The sequence below is a fragment of the Sapajus apella genome, unplaced genomic scaffold (assembly GCF_009761245.1).
Source record: "Sapajus apella isolate SASKATOON/1434 unplaced genomic scaffold, GSC_monkey_1.0 scaffold34, whole genome shotgun sequence".
NCBI lineage: Eukaryota > Metazoa > Chordata > Mammalia > Primates > Cebidae > Sapajus > Sapajus apella.
The window spans coordinates 23,440,222-23,456,785 of NW_022436974.1; the positions used below are offsets into that span (position 1 = coordinate 23,440,222).

Below are 16,564 nucleotides of genomic sequence, written 5' to 3' on the forward strand. Positions count from 1 at the left end.
ATAGAGATGACCTCCGAAGAAGGACAAATCTATAAGACAAAGGTCCAAGAGATCCCCACCTGTCTTCCGGAATGTTGTGCATACCAACACCTACCTTCAAGGCCTCACTCATCCCTCGGCCAATCACAAGAGTCTGTACACCTTTCTCAACAACTTCCTTCACATCTGCCGGCTGCACTCCAGGAGAATGCTGGATGTGGAAAGAGAAAGTAGACAGGTACCTGCTCTCAATCTTTCATTACAATAGATATTCTTGTGGGATTCATTCATTCAAGAAACGTGTACTGAGGTTCACTTTGTGCCAAGCATCACACATATGCTCTTTAAGGCACTTAGGGAGGCTGACGAAGGAGGATCCCTTGAACCTAGGAGTTCAAGACCAACTTGGATAACACAGGGAGACCGTATCTCTACAAAAAATTAAAAATTAGCTGGGCGTGGTGGCTCATGCCTGTAGTCCCAACTACTCAGGAGGGCTGAGTTGGGAGGATTGCTTGAGCCTAGAAGGTTGGGTCTGGAGCGAATCATGACTGTACCACTGCACTCGATCCTGGGCAACAGAGTGAGACCCTCTCTAAAAAAAAAAAAATAAAATAAATAAAGGAAATCAGGGAAATAAGGCATTCCAATTACAGGAAAAAGCATTTAAAAAGGCTCAGGACCTTTTGGCGGAAACCACCATTTTCCAGTAATTTCCCAAAAAAACAAAGGGAGAGAGAGACACCCAATATATGTCCTCTAGGCCTTTTAGAAAACATGGAGTTGTTCCTTTGGCCACATACATTTGAATCTATAAGACAGGTGATATTGTAGACATCAAGGGAATGGGTGCTGTTCAAAAAGGAACGTCCCACAAATGTTACCATGGCAAAACTGGAAGAGTCTACAGTATTACCCAGCATGCTGTTGGCATCGTTGTAAACAAACAAGTTATGGGCCAGATTCTTGCCAAGAGAATTAATGTGAATATTGAGCACATTAAGTGCTCTGAGAGCCAATATAGCTTCCTGAAATGTGTGAAGGAAAATGTTCAGAAAAAGAAGGAAGCCAGACAGAAAGGTACCTGGGTTCAAATGAAACGCCAGCCTCCTCCATCCAGAGAAGCACACTTGTGTCAGAACAAATGGGAAGGAGCGTGGGTTGCTGGAGCCTATTCCCTAGTATTTTTAATGTAATAGGCATTAAAAAGCAAAAACAAAAAAACTTCTGGATGGTATATTAAAAAAAAAAAAAAAAAAAAAAGGGTGGTGGGGCATGGTGATTAACGCCTGTAATCCCAGCACTTTGGGAGGCTGAAGCAGATGGATCACCTGAGGTCAGGAGCTCGCAACCAGCCTGTCCAACATGGTGAAACCCCGTCTTTACTAAAAATATAAAAATTAGCCAGGTGTGGTGGCAGATGCCTGTAATCCCAGCTATTTGGGAGGCTGAGGCAGGAGAATCACTTGAACCCAGGAGGTGGAGGTTGCAGTGAGCTGAGATCGCACCACTGCACTCCAGCCTGGGCGACAAGAGCAAGATTTCATCTCAAAAAGAAAGGCTCAGAGGGAAGAAAAAGAATAGAAGAACAATTAATTCTGTACAACTTGTATGTAGAGTGACAATTGAGGTGGGAAAAGAAAGCACTTGCATAGCATGCTAAAATTTTGACTTTAGAAAAATTTCTAACAATCTCTATACTGTTACTTTCTTCTGAACTTTCTAACCTTCCCAGCTAACTCCAGGAAACTTCTTTTTATGCTTTAAAACCTACCTATCACTCTGAAAAGTCTTCCGAGTCTTCCAGGGACATTTAAGGTTTAATGTTTAACAAAGATGAATTGAGCATTATAGGATGAATTAAAGATGAATTGAGCATTACAGGCTTCTTGAACTACCTCTACATCCTCAAAGAGGATACAGGAGTTACAGTCTGGGAACTACCAGCCCAACCTACTGGGCTTCTTCACCTGTTATGTATCTACAAAAGGACAATGCTTTTAGTACTGAAGCTCACAGAGACAAAGCATTCCTTTCCTGACCCACATACCTCTATCCTTTCATTCATTCATACAGCACTTACTGAGAACTTAACTCTGTGTCAAATCTCAATATTTGTAAGCAGTAGAAATACTGAGATGAACCAAATGTTCCATGGAGTTTTATTCAGGTAAGGTTAGTGAAAATGTGCAAATATTTATAGTAGGATGAGATGAAATATAGTTGAGGATCCCAGAAGTCAGAGTGAATAAACATGAGTGGGAAATTGTCATGGAAGACATGCTGTTTTAAACTGGGTCTCGAAGTATAAGCATGAATAGGCCTTGATGCAGTGGTTTCAGAAGGGATACATTCTAATGGTAGAGATGGTATAGGAAAAGAGCTGCTGAAATTATCAAAGAGATAACAAATGGGCCAGAGAAAGAAGGGTTTTCCAGTTCAGAAAGATGAGATATGGAGATAGGACTGAAATTTATATATTTATGAAAGGTATGGGGGCCAGACACAGTGAGTGGCGCACACCTGTAATCCCAGCACTTTGGGAGGCCAAGGAGGGCAGATTACCTGAGGTCAGGAGTTCAAGATTAGCCTGGCCAACATGGTGAAACCCCATCTCTATTAGAAATACAAAAATTAGCCAGGTGTGGTGGCACATGCCTGTAATCCCAGCTACTTGGGAGGTTGAGGCAGGAGAATTGCTTGAACCTAGGAAGCAGAGGTTGCAGTGAGCTGAGATCATGCTGCTGCACTTCAGGCTGGGCAACAAGAGCAAAACTCCATCTCAAAAAAAAAAGAAAAATATGGGGAGGATGAATAGGAGTTTTCATTAAATCCTGTAATAATAATGTCTTACATATTTATATTTGCAGTTTTTATTTATTTCTTTCCTTGAGATGCAGTCTTACTCTCTCCCCCAGGCTGGAGTACAGTGGCTTGATCTTGGCTCACTGCAACCTCCGTCTCCTGGGCTCAAGCTATTCTCCTGTCTCAGACTCCCAAGTAGCTGGGATTACAGGTGTGGGCCACCACATCCAGCTAAATTTTTGAATTTTTAGTGGAGATGGGATTTTACCATGTTGGTCAGGCTGGTCTTAAAGTCCCGACCTCAAGTGATCTGCCCGTCTTGGCTTCCCAAAATGCTGGGATTACAGATATGAGCCACAGTGCCCGGACAGTTTTTATTTTTATTTTTTTCAGGTGCAGTTTTTATAATATAGCTATATAAATGATTCCATGTGATTGGCATAACTATCCTGTAAAATCAGCACAAAAACATCCATTCTCGCCACTTTATAGATTAGGAAACTGAAGCTCATGAAAGACATGCAACTTGGCCAAGATGACACAACTGCAAAGTGGTACAGCTGGGATTTGAACTCAAACATGTTTGAAACTTTTAATAATAGAGCTACAAAATATCAGAAGACAAAAATAGAACTACAGGGAGAAATAGATTATACTATAATTATAGCTAGAAATTTCAACAGCTCTTTCTTAGTAATTGACAGAATACTGAGAATAGGCAAAAAGTCATTAAGAATACAGAAGATTTAGCTGGACATGGTGGTGCACACCTGTAGTTCCAACTACTCGGGAGGGAGGATCCCTTAAGCCCAGGAGTTTCATTCTAGCCTGGGCAACATAGCAAGATCCAATCTCAAAAAAATAAGACTACAGACAGTTTGAATTAAACTATCTACTAATTTGACACAATACACATTTATTGGTTAGTACTCCCAACAACTACAAAATATACCTTTTTTCCCCAAGTATACATGGAGCATTCATTAAGATGAGACTATATGCTGAGCATAAGGTAGGTATCAATAAATTAAGAGGGAAATAATGAAGAATATATTATCTAACAAAATGTATTTAAGTTAAAAATTGCTAACAATAAGATATTTAGAAAAGCTACAGATAATTGGAATTTGGACAACAAAATATTTTTGAACTGAGGGATAAAGTTTAAAAAGATCAAAAACTGTGGGACACAGCTAAATAAGGTTTACAGGGAAATTTCTGGCCTTAAATACTTTCAACAGAAACAGACAGAAAAATCTAAAATCTTTGGTCTAAGCCTCCACCTTCAAATGCTAGAAAAAGAACAGTAAAGTATACCTAAAGTAAGTAGAAGATAGAAATAAGGAAATAGGAAATAACCAATAGAGGAAATCAACAAGGCAAAAAGTTGGTTCTTTGAAATAGAAAATCTGCATAGTGTTATATTGGTTAGAAGTAGAATTTACAATACTAAATTTTCCAAGGTATGGGGTGGGGAGTGAGGGGGAACTCCAGGCATATATGACCTTGCTAGTAAATTCTCAAACATGTAATGGGCCAGGCGTGGTGGCTCACGCCTGTAATCCAAGCACTTTGGAGGCCAAGGCAGGCGGATCACCTGAGGTTGGGAGTTCAAGACCAGCCTGACCAATATGGTGAAACCCTGTCTCTAAAAAAAAAAAAAAAAAAAAAACATGTAATGAAGATCTTCAACAAAATATTAGCCAATCCAATGTTGGTTGAACATGTAAAAATCAATGTAGTTAACCACAAAATAAAGAAGAAAAAGCATGTAATCATCTCAATTAATGCAGAAAAAGAACTTGACAAAGTTTACCATCTACTATTTATGATTTAAAAAAACTTCAGCAAAATGACTGAGAGTACTAGGAGAATACTTAAAGGGCATTTACAAAAAACCTACAACCGAACATCCAATATAATGCTGAAAATTTAAATATTTTCTCCACACTCTTGGACATAATGGTTACTAGCTAGATATTTACTTCCTAATTATCTCTTGAATCTGTTCATGCCTTTCCCATCTCCACTATCACTATCCTAGTCTAAGCTGCCATATTCCCTTTTTGGAATATTTTTATTGTGGTCACTTTCTAACTGGTATATATATATATATATATATATATGCGCATATGGTTTCCATATATATAAATATATATGTTATATATATATAATATATATATAATATAATATATATATATATATATAGAGAGAGAGAGAGAGAGAGAGTTTTACACTTGTCACCCAGGCTGGAGTGCAATGGTATGATCTCTGTTCACTGCAAACTCCACCTCCCAGGTTCAAGCAATTCTTCTGCCTCAGCCTCCCAAGTAGCTGGGATTATAGGCACCTGCCACCACACCCAGCTAATTTTTTTATTTTTAGTAGAGAAGGGGTTTCACCATGTTGGCCAGGCTGGTCTTGAACTCCTGCCTCAGGTGATCCACCTGCCTCAGCCTCCCAAAGTGCTGGGATCACAGGCATGAGCCACTGCACCTGGCCTCCATAAAACTTATATTGTAGTAACTTTCTAAGTGGTTTTCATAAGACAACTCTATGCCTTTCCAATTATCCATTCTTCAAACAGTAGCCAGAGTGATCTTTTCAAAACACAAATCCAGCCGGATGTGCATGCCTACAGTCCCAGGTACAAGGTAGGCTGAGGCAGGAAGACTGCTTGAGTCTGGGAGTTTGAGGCAAGCCTGGGCAATACAGTGAGACCTCATCTCTAAAACAACAAACACCACAAAACAAATCCATTCATATCACCCTTCTGCTTACTAGCATTAAATAGCTTCTCATGGCCCTCAGAATAAATCCCAAACCCCTTAACATGGTCTGTAAATTCCCAGCTGCCTCTCCAGCCTCATTGTAGACCACTTTCTTCATGCTCCATACTCCACTGACACTGACCTTCTATCACTTCTTCAACCATAGCACACTCTTCCTCACTTTAACAAGATGAAAAGAATGTCTACAGATTAGGAGAAAATATTTGAACATCGCATATTGACAAAGGACTTCTATTCAGAATATACAAAGAACTTTTGTAACACAGCACTAGGAAAATAACTGAATCATTTAAATGGACAAAATACTTGAAAACTTTAGCAAAGGATATATGGCTGGTTACCATGCACAGGAAAAGACTCTCAAAATCATTAGTCACTATAGAAATGCATATTAAAACTACAATGAGGCCAGGCGCGGTGGCTCACGCCTGTAATCCCAGCACTTTGGGAGGCCGAGGCGGGTGGATCACGAGGTCAAGAGATCGAGACCATCCTGGTCAACATGGTGAAACCCCGTCTCTACTAAAAATACAAAAAATTAGCTGGGCATGGTGGCGCGTGCCTGTAATCCCAGCTACTCAGGAGGCTGAGGCAGGAGAATTGCCTGAACCCAGGAGGTGGAGGTTGCGGTGAGCCAAGATCGCGCCATTGCACTCCAGCCTGGGTAACGAGCGAAACTCCGACTCAAAAAAAAAAACTACAATGAGATACCAAGTGCTGTGAGAATACAGAGGAGCTGCATCTCTCATACATTGTTCGCAAAAGCACAGACCTACTTTCTCATAAAGTTAAACATATATTTATCATGTAACTCAGTAATCACACTCGGGTATATTTATCCTAGAGAAATGAAAGCTCATGCTACAAAACCCTGTACATTAATGTTCATAGCAGCATTATTCATAGTAGCCCAAAACTGGAGACAATCTAAATGTTCAATAGTGAATGGATAAACAGATTGTGTTATAAGTCAAACAATGGAATATTACTTTTCAATGGAAAGGAATAAGCCAGGCACAGTGGCTCATGCTTTAATTCTACCACTTTGGAACACCAAGGTGGGAGGATCCTTTGGGTCTGGGGGTTTGAGACCAGCCTGGGCAACACAGTGAGACCCTAAGTCTCTACAAAAGATAAACAAAATTAGCTGGAGCTGGGCGGGGTGGCACATGCCTGTAGTCCCAGCTATTCATGAGGCTGAGGTGACAGAATTGCTTGAGCCTGGAAGGTTGAGGCTACAGTGAGCTATGATCATGCCACTGCTCCCAGCCTTGGCAGCAGAGCAAAAACTTATCTCAGAAAAAAGGAATAATCTGTTGACATACATGACAACAAAGATGAATAAAAAATATATTATACTGTGGCCGGGCGCAGTGGCTCACGCCTGTAATCCTAGCACTTTGGGAGGACGAGGTGGGTGGATTGCCCGAGGTCAAGAGTGCAGGACCAGCCTGGTCAATGTGGTGAAACCTCGTCTCTACCAAACATGCAAAAATTAGCCAGGCGTGGCGGCACACCCCTGTAGTCCCAGCTACTCCGGAGGCTGAGGCAGGAGAATCGCTTGAATCTGGGGCGGGGGTCGGGGGGCGGAGGTTGCAGTGATTCGAGATCGTGCCACTTCACTCCAGGGCCAAAGAGTGAAACTCCATCTCAAAAAAAAAAAAAAAAAGTATTATGCTAACCGAAACGAGCAAGTCATCTTTGTTTGTTTGAGATGAAGTCTCATTCTGTCGCCCAGGCTAGAGTGCAGTGGTGCGATCTTGGCTTACTGCAACCTTCGCCTTCCAGGTTCAAGCAGTTATCCTGCCTCAGCCTCCCGAGTACCTGGGATTATAGGCGTGTGCCACCACGGACGGCTAATTTCGTATTTTTAGTAGAGACGGGGTTTCTCCATGTTGGTCAAGCCGGTCTGAACTCCCGACCTTAGGCGATCCACCTGCCTTGGCCTCCCAAAGTTCTGGGATTACAGACGTGAGCCACCGCACCCAGCCAGGAAGAGACTTTCATACCGGCACACACGGTCACCTGCTCCCTGATTTGCTCAGCCAAGGAAACAGAACTGGACAGAAGCCAGGTAGCTACATAAAGCAGTAAAGATGCAGCACATTTTTGCTGGCTTTCCCCATGTCTCGATTCCTTATTATTTGGTATGTAGTTGCTGGTTACATTCCTCACTCAGTGTTCCAGAGCTGATAACAAAGCCAAATTCCCTCTCACTACCAGCTTATCTCATTTGCAGCTTCCTGAAGTTTAAGGGAATATCAAAAAGTGTTCTAGGGCTGGGCATGGTGGCTTACGCCTGTAATCCCAAAACTTTGGGAGGCCAAGGTGGGTGGATTGCTTAAGTGTGGGAGTTTGAGACCAGCCTGGGTAACATGGTAAAAACCTGTCTCTATAAAAAACACAAAAATTGGTTGGGCATGGTGATGTGCACCTGTATTCCCAGCTACTTGGGAGTCTGAGGCAGGAGGATTGTTTGAGCCCAGGAGACAGAGGTTGCAGTGAGCTGAAATGGTGCCACCACACTCCAGCCTGGGCAACAGAGTGAGACCCTGTCTCAAAAAAAAAAAAAATGAATAAAATGAAAGTGTCTTCATTAAACAAGTACTGCATGCTCACTTACAGGTTCCAGTGTAAGTTGAAATAATCATTCTGGAAAGTAATGGGTAATATATGGAAAGGCTTATTAACATGTTTGGACTTCTGGGCTGGTCAACATATCAAGATGCTGCCTTAAAACAAAAAATGGTGAGCCGTGATTATGCCACTGCATTCTAGTCTTGATGACAGAGTAAGACCTTGTATATAGAAAAAAAAAAGTATTCTAGGTTAGAACACCTGCATGTCAAAAAGTGAACCAAACTGATCAGCAGCAGCAGCACGGGTAGGACAGGGTGCAGAGGTAGTGTCCAAGTATCTCTGAATGGTATCTCTGCCTCCAGCTTTCTCTGTTCTCCACAACAAGAGAAGAAATGTGGGGAAATTAGATTGTTTCTTAATAAAATTACTTAAGTTTGTATCTTTTTAAAGGCAAAATAAAGGAGATATTTTCACTTGATTTCCACAACCAGTTCTTACAGATGTAAGAGGGTTGGACTAGATGTCCTTTAGTTCTGCAGCTCTGTGATCAATTTTAGAACCAACATGAGCTCAATAAATATGATTTGAAGAATTTAAAACTTTCTAGGGATATGACCATGGCAAATATTTAATTCAATTACAGATAAGGACTGGAGATCTTCACCTTCCCTAAATTAATGCATTTAACTGAATTGGAATGATTCCTTCATTTAACAAAGAACAGCAAACAGCACCTACTTGGAGTAGCACCGTGATCCACAGACTCTTAAGAGCTCACATTCTAGTAAAATGAAACAAAGCCACTGACTGCTGGAAATCAAGTGTAAGGTCATAAGAGACTGCAAAGCCGTAATCCTCTGGAGATTAGACTGGAGACAGCCACAGCCCACTGGAGTTGCTGGATCAATGGAACTCAAGTGATGAATTGGGCTGCCGCTGCTTTACTGCAGGCTCATAGTGTCACGTACAAAGCAATGAAAGGTAACTCTGCAATGGCCTGTGGATCCAGGCGTTGGCAATGATTACTCACAATTTTGTGCAGAGGCCTGGAATTGGAGAATGAGACTGTTGCTGAGGCATTCTCAACCTGCCACTAGCAATTCCTATGCTGTTTCCAATCCCTCAGGGCAAATCACTAAGGCTCTTGTCCCTACTGAGTGTCTGATTCTGTTCCTCTACTTTAAGAGGCTTTCCGTCAGACAACCTAAGGTGGTAAAAGCTTACTGGCTTTTTTGTGGGGGAAGCTATTAATTGTGTAAAAATGTCCAACTAATATCCATTATGCCAGCTAAGCAACAAGATGGTATCCTATCTGTCTTGAACATTTCTCCCTATTTTATGCTATATTTGAAAAGAAAACATTCCTAAATTCTACTTTCAAAGAAGCATTTCTTTCTGTCAAAATTAAGTGAGCATAAATGGGTAATAGGAATGCCATCATCTGGCTGTGCTGCTGATAAAAGCAGATTCTGTGAGTGAAGGTTAAAGGATTTCTGGAATCTGTCCCCTGTGGACACTGCCTGAGTCACATTCTCATTACTGCTTGTCTGAATTAACAAGCTCTTAAATGATCTTGCTGCCTCTGCTAGGGCGGAGGCCTGTTTTTGTGCTATAGGCTCTTCTGGCAGTTTGTTGAAGCCCCCTTCTCAGAATAATGTTTTAGAATATACAAAATAAGATACATAAGATTATAGAGGAAACATTTCATACAAGTGGAATTATCAAAATATTAACAACAAAATAATGGTCTAGTATTGTATGTGCTTTTTTATTAGTGTAGGAAAATAGAAATCTTTTCCAAAGGTCTGCTAGCCAACTTACCCTCCCATCTTATAATGGCAGATTACTAGTTCTTCTTTCAAAATCCATTCTGCCCATTTTCTGGGGCACATGGCTGATAAGCTGTCTAGACACTCCATTTTCTGTCGTTCTTGCAGTTAAGTGTGGTCATCTGACTGTGCTGTCACTGACAGAAAATTATATGGAATGTGAACAGAAGAAATGGTTCTATAGCTAGGCTTGGCATGAACTTTTCTTCTCTTTCTCCTTCCTTTCAAGTTATAGCCTTGCCCTGCCTATGACCAGTTCCTACCATTCAAATGCTCTAGGAGATGGTAGAGCAACGAAAAGGAAAAAACGTGGGTCCCTAAATGAACGTGTGCTATCCACATCTCTCCCACCCCACCACTAGTTTTGGCTGGCCACAGTAATTTATGAGAGAAAGACCCTTCTATCTTCTTTATGCTACTGAATTTTGAGATTTCTATTACAACACCTTCATCTTCACACTAAGTAATCCATTACTAAACCATTGCTAAGTAATCACACAAAGTAATCCATTACTAAACTAAACCGTGACTAGTTAGGCAAATCATGTACAGTAGAATCAATGTTGGGGAGTCAACCACACTAGACATTATGTCTAATTTGCAAAATATATGCAAGGGAGCCATATTATAGGGGCCTTTACCTTATGGGAATTCAACTATATGTGTCCAAAGAAGGAAAAATTAAGAACTATGGTAATAGAGTAATTGAGTCATTCTTTTCTGTTTTTGAGACAGGGTCTTGCTCTGTCACTGAGGCTGGAGGGCAGTTCACTCACTGGAGTTCACTGCCCTCCAGCCTTAGACTTCCAAAGTGCTGGGATGACAGGCATGAGCCACCGTGCCTGGCCCAAGAATAACCATTATGTTTTAACATTAAAGGGATCATCTTGGCTGGGCGCAGTGGCTCACACCTGTCATCCAAGTACTTTGGGAGGCCAAGGCAGGCAGATCACCTGAAGTCAGGAGTTCAAGACCAGCTTGGCTAACATGGTGAAACCCGTTTCTAAAAACACAAAAATTAGCCAGTTGTGGTGGTGGGTATCTGTAATCCCAGCTACTTGGGAGGCTGAGGCAGGAGAATTGCTTGAACCCAGGAGGTGGAGGTTGCAGTGAGCTGAGACCACACCACTGAACTCTAGCCTGGACGACAAGAGTGAGACTCCATCTCAAAAAAAAAAAAAGGATCATCTTAAAGGATTTGGGCTATACACAAATTTTATCATAACTGCTGACTTTAATCCTTTAGTAAGATTCAAGTCCACCATATTAGCTGCAATAATAAGAATTATAGGGGTAGGCAGAGAGGCTCACACCTGTACTCCCAGTGCTTTGAGAGGCCAAGGTGGGTGGATCGCTTGAGGCCAGTAGTTCAAGACTATCCTGGCCAACATGGCGAAACCCTGTCTCTATGGAAATGATAAAAATTAGCGGGGCATAGTGGCACACGCCTATAATCCCAGCTACTCATGAGGCTGAGGCAGAAGAATTGCCTAAACCCAGGAGGCGGAGGTTGCAGTGAGCCAAGATCGTGCAACTGTACTCTAGCCTGGGTGACAGAGCAAGACTTTGTCTCATAAAAAAAAATATATATATATATTATATGTACATATATATGTACATATGTGTATATAATACATGTATATGTGTGCATGTTATACATGTATGTGTGTACTATACATATATGTATATATGTGTGTGTATTATATATATATAGGTATATTATATATATGTGTGTCTGTGCATATATATATATTAAAAAAAGCCAGGCATGGTGGCACACAACTGTATTCTCAACTGTTCAGGAGGCTGACACAGCAGGATCGCTTGAGCCCAGGAGTTTGAGGTTATAGTGAAATATGATCACACCACTGTACTCCAGCCTGAGTGACTCTGTGAGGGAGAGATTAGAACAAATACCTAATGCATGTGGGGCTTAAAACCTAGATGATGGGTTGATAGATGCAGCAAACCACCATGGCACATGTATACGTATGTAACAAACCTGCATGTTCTGCACATGTATCCTAGAACTTAAAAGTAAAATTAAAAAATAAAATAGTCATAGGATCCAAGGCATGGATGGACTAGTCTCAAATGTTAATCTAGCCTCAACCAATAACATGATTTTAGAGCTTCCTATAAAAATAAATGTTTATAGATATTGGTGACAAATTGAAGAGCTCTTCCCATGATTCTACTCCAGCATTTTTTCCTATACTTCTACATCTAGCCATATGTTTTTCCTGCCAGTAAGCTAGTTACCCTTGTTTACCTGGGAAACATCTCCTTCAAGAATCAGGTCGAAGATCCCACTTTCTGTGAAGAATCCCTCTAAGTCATCTAGGCAGTCTTAGGTATTCCTTCCTCTCTATTACCATTATACCTCTCTTGGTTCATCTACTGTAGCACTTATTACAATTATTGTTTTGCTTAATTCCCCTATAGAGCTTCTTGAAGGCAGAAACAGTTGATTTACCTTAAAGATAATGCCAGTAGACAAACCCTACTATTTTTTAATGTTGAATGATTATAATACATTATATTATATTACTTCATAGTGAATTAATGATGCTACACATCCAAATTCATTTTTGAATACTAGAATATTTGAGGTTAAATGAAGGATTCCAACAGGCTCTGAGAAATCACCAGTCTGTCCTTTCAGTCTTAGGAGCTTCCACCTTGTAGGCTGTTTTCAACTTTGACTTAAGAAAGAAATATGTAATACTGACATGGTTTGGATTTGTGTCCCTGCCAAAATCTCATGTTGAATTGTAATCCCCAATGTTGGAGAAGTGGCCTGGTGGGAGGTGACTGGATCATAGGGCCAGTATCCCCCTTGCTATTTTCATGATAGTGAGTGAGATTGGGTTGTTTGAAAGTGTGTGGTACCCTGCACTTACTTTCTTTCCCTAGCTTCCTCTGTACCTTCTGCCACGATAGTAAGTTTCCTGAGGCCTCCCCAGCTATGCTTCCTGTACAGCCTGTGGAACTGTGAGCCAATTAAAACTCTTTTCTTTAGAAACTAACCAGTCTTAGGTAGCTCTTTAAAGCAATCTGAGAAAAGACTAATAAGGAAAATTGGTATCAGGAAGGGGGCATTGCTATAAAGATACCTGAAAATGTGGAATCAGCTTTGGAACTAGGTAATGGGCAGAGGTTGGAACAGTTTGAAGGGCTCAAAAGAAGACAGAAAGATGAAGGAAGTCTGGAAATTCCTAGAGACTTGTTGAATGCTTGTGACCAAAATGCTGACTGTGATATGGACACTGAAGTCCAGGCTGGGATGGTCTCAGATGGAGATGAGGAACTTACTGGGAATCAGATAAAGGTTACTTGTGCTATGCTTTAGCAAACAGACTGGAGGCATTGTGTCCCTGCCCTAGAGATCTGTGGAACTTTGAGCTTGAAAGTGATGATTTAGGGTATCTGGTGGAAGATGTTTCTTTTCTTTCTTTCTTTTTTTGAGACAAGGTGTTACTCTGTCACCCAGGCTGGAGTACAGTGGGGCAATCTCAGCTCACTGCAACCTCTGCCTCCTGTGCTCAAGAAATCTCCCTACCTCAGCCTCCCATGTAGCTGGGACTACAGGGGCACACTGCCATATCTGGCTAATTTTTTGTATTTTTGGTAGAGACAGGTTTTGCCATGTTGCCCAGACTTGTCTTGAACTCCTGATCTTAAGCAATCTGCTCACCTCAGCCTACTGCCTCCCAATGTGCTCAGATTACAGGGATGAGCCACTGTACCTGGCTGGTAGAAATTTCTAAGCAGCAAAACACTCAAAGTGTGGTCTGGCTGCTTCTAGCAGCTGATGCTCATTCTTGAGCAAAAACATGACATAAAACTGGAAATTACTTTTTTTTTTTTTTTAAGATGGGGTTTCACCATGTTGGTCAGGCTGGTCTTGAACTTCTGACCTCACATGATCTGCCTGCCTTGGCCTCCAAAGTGCTTGGATTACACGCATGAGCCACCACACCCGGCCAGATTTAAAAGGGAAGCAGAGTGTAAAGGTTTGAAAAATTTGCAGCCTGGTCATGTGGTATAATAGAAAAGAAAAAAACATTTTCAGGGGAGGCATTCAAACCAGCTGCAGAAATTTGCATATGTAAAGAGGAGCCAAATATTTATAGTAAAGATAATGGGGGAAATGCCTGGAAGGCATTTCAGAGACTTTCACAGCAGCTCATCCCATCACAGGCCTCCAGTCCTTGGAGGAAATAATGATTCTGTGGGACAGGTACAAGGCCTCAATGCTCTGTGCAGCCTTGGGACATGGTGCCCTGCATTATGGCCACTTCAGCTCTAGCCACGTATAAAAGGGCCAAGGTACAGCTCAGGCTGATGCTTCAGAGGGTGCAAGCCACACGCATTAGTGGCTTCCATGTGGTAGTAAGCCTGTGGGTGCACAGAGTGTGACAGGTGAGGTTTGGGAGCCTCTACCTAGATTGCAGAGGATGTACGGAAATGCCTGATGTCCAGACAGAAGTCTGCTGGGGGTATGGGCAAAGCCCTCATGGAAAACCTCTACAATGGCACTATGGAGGGGAAATGTGGGGTTGGAGCCCCTACACAGAGTCCCCACTGGGACACTGGTTAGTAGACGTGTGAGAAGAGGGCTACCACCTTCCAGACATGAGAATGGTAGATCCACCAATGGCTTGCAACATGCACCTGGAAAAGCCACAGGCAGTCAATACCAGCCCGTGAAAGCAACCACAGGGGTTGTACCCTGCATAGCCACAGGGGCAGAACTGCCCAAAGCCTTTGGAGCCCACCCCTTGCATCAGTGTTACCTGGATGTGAGACATGGAGTCAAAGGATATTATTTTGGAGTTTTTAGATTTAATTACTGCCCTGCTGGGTTTCAGACTTGCATGGGGCCTGTAGCTTCTTTGTTTTGGCTGATTTCTCCCTCACAGTTCTGCAGTCTGTACAAGCATTATGCCAGCATCTGTTTGACTTCTGAGGAGGCCTCAGGGAGCTTTTAGCCATGGCAGAAGGTAAAGTAGGAGGAGGCATGTCACATGGTGAGAGCAGGAGCAAGGTGGGCAGGGGAGGTACCACACACTTTTAAATAACCAGATCTCCTGACAACTCATTCACTATCACCAGGGCAGCACTAAGCCATTCATGAGGGAACTGCCCACATAACCCAATTACCTCCCACCAAGCCCCACCTCCAACATTGGGGATTACATTTCAACATGATATTTAAGTGGGGACAAATATCCAACTATATCAGCCTTCCACAACAACCTGGTTTAGAAGGTGAATAGGAAAGCAAAAGCAAATAAAAACACAAAAACAGAAAGGGCTAAGAACAGCTCATCAATCTTTCCTTAAGGAGAACTGTCCTGAGCAGCAGAAACTCTGGCCTGGTCAACTATACAATTCTCTGAGAATCAGCAAAAGTTCTAGAGAACATTCTTGAGACACTGGGGAAATCTGAAGACAGACTGTATATTAGATATTATTGTATCAATGGTAATATCCTTATTTTTGATAATAGAATTGTAGTTATATAGGAGAATATTCATGTCCTTAGGAGAGAAATACTGAAATATCGTATCTGCGATTCACTGTCAAATGATAATGGAACTGTGTGTGTGTGTGTGTGTGTGTGTGTGTGGGTGTGTATGTGTGTGTAGAGAGAAAAGAAACCTGGTAAAGTGTTAACAACTTGAGAATTTAGGTAAAGGATATATGAAATTTATTATATTATTCACACAACTATTTTGTAGGTTTAATATTTTTCAAAATAAAAAGTTGGGGTAAACATTTCCATACTTCCTTTAATTTTCTTTGGGTGGCAGCTGATAATTGATTTTTCTTTCTTTTAATTTTATATTTTTTATACCTTCATTCTTGACCCCTTTCAGTCTCACAAAAAGGACACATGAATGAATGATCTATGCAGGTTTTCACATAGAAAACGCTTCTATAATAAGATAGGTATTGCCTTAGAATAGAAATGAGCAAGGACAGTATAACACAGAAGAAAAGTACAAGCTTTAGAGAAAGAACAAATTATGCTCAAATTTTGGTTCCAAGAATTATTAGTTATGTGACTCTGGAAAAGTTATATTTGACTAGATACATACTAGTTGTTTTAATGACAGGTAAAGATTTTGGAGTTTATACTAACTATATTTCAAGATACTGCTTGAAGACCTTATATTTTCTTGACATTTCCATTCTGTAATCACTACAAAATCTGCTCTCTCCTTTTTTTTTTTTTTTTTAGAGATGGAGACTTGCTCTGTTGCCCAGGCTGTAGTGTAGTGGCACGATCTTGGTTCACGGCATCTGCTGCCACCCAGGTTCAAGCGATTCCCCTGCCTCAGCCCCCTGAGTAGCTGGGACTACAGGTGCACGCCACCACACCCAGCTAATTTATTTGTGTTTTAGTAGAGATGGGGTTTCACTGTGTTGGTCAGGAAGGTCTCAATCTTCTGACCTCGTGATCTCCTCTGACCTCGTGATCTGCCCGCCTCCGCCTCCCAAAGTGCTGGGATTACAGGCATGAGCCACCACGCCCAGCCTCTCCTTTTTTAAACTAATAAAAGAGAATTA

General features: G+C 41.5%; 1 protein-coding gene across 1 annotated transcript in view; it reads right to left on the minus strand.

The window, feature by feature from the left end:
* AAMDC (adipogenesis associated Mth938 domain containing) overlaps positions 1-16,564 on the minus strand; it is a 49,112-nt gene that overhangs the window by 2,112 nt on the left and 30,436 nt on the right. Inside the window, exon 3 of the mRNA XM_032295926.1 lies at positions 95-190. Within this exon, the coding sequence (XP_032151817.1) occupies positions 95-190 (96 nt within the window). The remainder of the gene's footprint in view (positions 1-94; positions 191-16,564) is intronic.